Source organism: Myotis brandtii, unplaced genomic scaffold, assembly GCF_000412655.1.
Source record: "Myotis brandtii unplaced genomic scaffold, ASM41265v1 scaffold200, whole genome shotgun sequence".
Taxonomy (NCBI): Eukaryota; Metazoa; Chordata; class Mammalia; order Chiroptera; family Vespertilionidae; genus Myotis; species Myotis brandtii.
In genome coordinates this window covers 2191743-2195248 of record NW_005357453.1, presented here as the reverse complement: position 1 = coordinate 2195248, position 3506 = coordinate 2191743, and the positions used below count along the sequence as shown (strand labels likewise).

The window sequence follows — 3506 nt, the reverse complement described above, 5'->3', positions numbered from 1 at the left end:
AAGGTAAATGGGGAAAAAAAGGAGACATATGTACTACTATTTGTAATACTTTAAACAATTAAATTAAATTTAAAAAAAAAGAATGTCCATCATTGTGCAATCAAGAGTCCCAGAATAGTAAAGTGATCTTTGAAGGGCTAGTGGCTAAGAATTTTAGAGAACATGCAAGATACAGGATATCAGCATATATCAAGGATAAATAAAAATAAATTCACACTTCCAAATATTATAAACTAGAGGCCCAGTGCACGAAATTTGTGCACAGGTAGGGTCTGCAGGCCTGGCAGGCGATTAGGGCCAATCAGGGCCTTCTGGCTGCCAGCCGGGGCCTTCCTTCGTTCCGTGCTGCCCCCTGGTGGTCAGTGCATGTCATAGTGAGCGATCGGTCTCCTGGTCGAACTCCCGTGGGGACAATTTGCATATTAGGCTTTTATATATATAGATAATCTAACACTAAAGAAATATTATTTCATTAAAAGCAAACAAAGATAAAAGATAACTTAAAAAGTCAGATGCTGATTTCTGACTGAAATGATTACAAAGATTATTAGAACTTTTTAAAAAATAGATTATCTAAAAAAGTGATAAACTCCATTTATAAGTTTAACTACTTTATCAGAAAACTACATGTACAAACTCCTATAGTTATTTGTGTGGTAAGTTCTGATGTTCTTGCTACAAGTTACTGCTTTTGATAATCCCAAACTCCCTCTTAAAAATCCTTGGTGATTAGGAAACTTGCAAATTTCAAGGAATCTGAAACTTAGTTCAAACTTCTGACCTAGGAAATATTTTTAAGCTACCCTTTACTCACATTTTTGTACTTTATTTTTATCGTCTTTTCTTTATATCTGCGAAGGTTATAAATAGGACTCCTCCAAAAGTGCTCTAGTGTGTTCTAGAAACATCCTGTCTTACAAATTAAAGGTGTCCACAACCTTATATCCAATTTTTTTAAATCAATTTTTAATCTGGCAGTAAAAGGTGAAGGCAATAACAACGGGAGAAAGAGGACATCCATCACTTTAGTAACTGTATATTCGTTGTGGATATGACATTCTTAGTCTCATCTACAAAAATCAGAGATGCAAAAACATAATCACTGCTTTTAGACCCTACAGACTGGCCAGAGGAAATGGACCTCTTTCACTATCTCGCACCCTTACAGACCCACTCTACCTTGCACTTCTAGTGTCTGTCCGTTTCATCTTTCTGCATGGAAAGTTCCTTCTAGTTCTCTACCTGTATAGTCACTCGCCTGCCCACTCCTCACCCCTTTATTCAATAGTCATTGAATGCCCTCTGTGTGTCAGGCATTGTGGTAGATTCCAGGTGTAATAAGAGGCATTAATTGAATTTGCATCACTTTCCTATTTTAAAAAATTAACTTAATAAATGGTACATAGTACTTCAAAGATATCTACATTTTTAACAGGTGAGTTGGCAGTAGAATTTCTTATTTGGTTAATTTTTAAAAATATATATTTTTATTCATATCAGAGAGGAAGGGAGAGGGAGAAATAGAAACATCAATGATGAGTGAGAATCATTGATCTGCTGCCTCTTGCATGCCCCCTACTGGGGATCGAGCTGGCAACCTGGGCATGTGCCCTGATGAGAATCAAACCATGACCTCCTGGTTAATAGGTTGATGCTCAACCACTGAGCAACACCAGCCGGGCTTGGCTGTTTTTTAATGGGCTAAATTTCTTGAAATATTCCATATTTCATAGAAAAAAAAGTTATTTACTATGGCATAGCAATGATTTGGCCAGTCTAGTTTTTATATGCAGGCATATACAGTATATCTTCCCCCCCATAATGCTAAGATATATTTTTATTGAAAAGCAATATAAAATAGTTTTAGAAATAAGAAGGTAATGTTTTACATTATTTCATCTGAGTTTTTTATATTTTGTGTCAGAATTTACTTCCCATAACTATTCTTGCTTTAGAACATTTTATATTGGATTGTGACATTATTAAATATCGATTAGTGTTTAATTTAGACAAGCTTAATAAACTGCTAATCTGAGAACAATGGTCTTCTCCTTGTTTTTTAGACCTTTTTTCTGAACATGCTTATTTATGTACATTGTGTACATCTGATCCTGCTCTTCTCTTCCAATCAGCCAACAGTTCTTTTTGTACCTCTTCTGGAAGTTCATAGAAAACTTTAGGATCAACATCAGAAGGAAAAGTAATTTTCTCAGCAGTAGAATCTTGCTCTCTATTTTCTGCAAGTCCTTCATGATCAGACGCCTCAGCTGTCGGTTGCTTATGGCTATCTGTAGTGCGGTTTTTGGAGAAAAGTTGCTCACTCTGCAAATTTGGAAATGAATGAAAAACAGATACAGTGGGGTTTGTATTTGAAAAGTGGAATCCTTGAGACTTTTTAGGTCCTTGACTCATTCGTTCATCTTTTAAGCTACTGTCTAAATAATGTGAAGAATCCTTTTGGCTGGACAGGTAAGAGGAACTGTTATTTAAGCCTGAGGTTCCTGGTTCACAGGGAGACGATGAGGACATCTGTTTGCTATTAGATAAATTATCTCTAGGATTTAAGGGACTATCTTGCATTTGTTTTGTAGAAAAGAAAGATAATATTCCTCTAGAGGCCTGTAATGGAGAACTCAAACTTCCTTTCCCTTGAACTTTTTCTCTAGATTTTCCAGACAGGATTTCTTCTTGAATATCTACTGGAAGCTGTTTAAAGACTTCTTCGTCAATACCCTCAGGAAGTGAGCGGAGTGGGAAATCATCACTGTTTTGATCTTTAGAAAAACTTATAGTATTTAGTGGAGACTCCCCAGTTCTTGGACTTTCAATTCTTCCAGTTGGTAGAAAATCCCAATTTGTTTTTTTGTCTTTCGAAAAATCCTCCATTTGAGTATCTTTCATTTTCTAGAACACAAGGATAGCACAATAATTTAGATTCGTGTTGCTGAAGTGTGAATATACCTTATTATCTGACCAACGTGTTTCTATCCTACTCAATAACTTCAACCCTTTGGGTCAGCTCCCAACAACTAGAGATGACTAATCCACCGCAATTAGTCACACTATTGTGTGCATCTTTACTCACTATTCCAGGAAGAGGTTTACTTCATAGATACACTGAGCCAGAAGGTAGGCATGTATTTATAGACCTGGAAGGGATCTTAACAACTGTAAGTTCAAACTTCCAGTTTTGTGAATAAAAGAATGATGGCCTAAAAAAGTAAGTGATTCTCCAAGGGATAGCTAAATATTTAAGTATATATGTATAAATATATATTTATAAATATTTATATGTATGCATAGAGCATTAAGGACTAGTTTTCTAAAAATCCCTATTCTAAACTGTAACATTTAATGGAAAGGAAAAATGTATACTTCCATGGTGAAAATTCAACATCATTATTAAGATACTAGAGGCCCGGTGCACAAAAATTTGTGCACTCAGGGGGGTACCTCAGCCTGGCCTGTGCCCTCTCGCAGTCTGGGACCCCTTGGGGGATGTCCAC

At 36.1% G+C, this 3506-nt stretch overlaps 1 protein-coding gene across 1 annotated transcript in view; it reads right to left on the bottom strand.

The window, feature by feature from the left end:
- Positions 1-1828: 1828 nt before the first annotated feature.
- The window catches only part of POLI (polymerase (DNA directed) iota), a 24176-nt gene continuing 22498 nt past the window's right edge, over positions 1829-3506 (bottom strand). Inside the window, exon 11 of the mRNA XM_014538884.1 lies at positions 1829-2904. Within this exon, the coding sequence (XP_014394370.1) occupies positions 2083-2904 (822 nt within the window). The 3' untranslated portion in view covers positions 1829-2082. The remainder of the gene's footprint in view (positions 2905-3506) is intronic.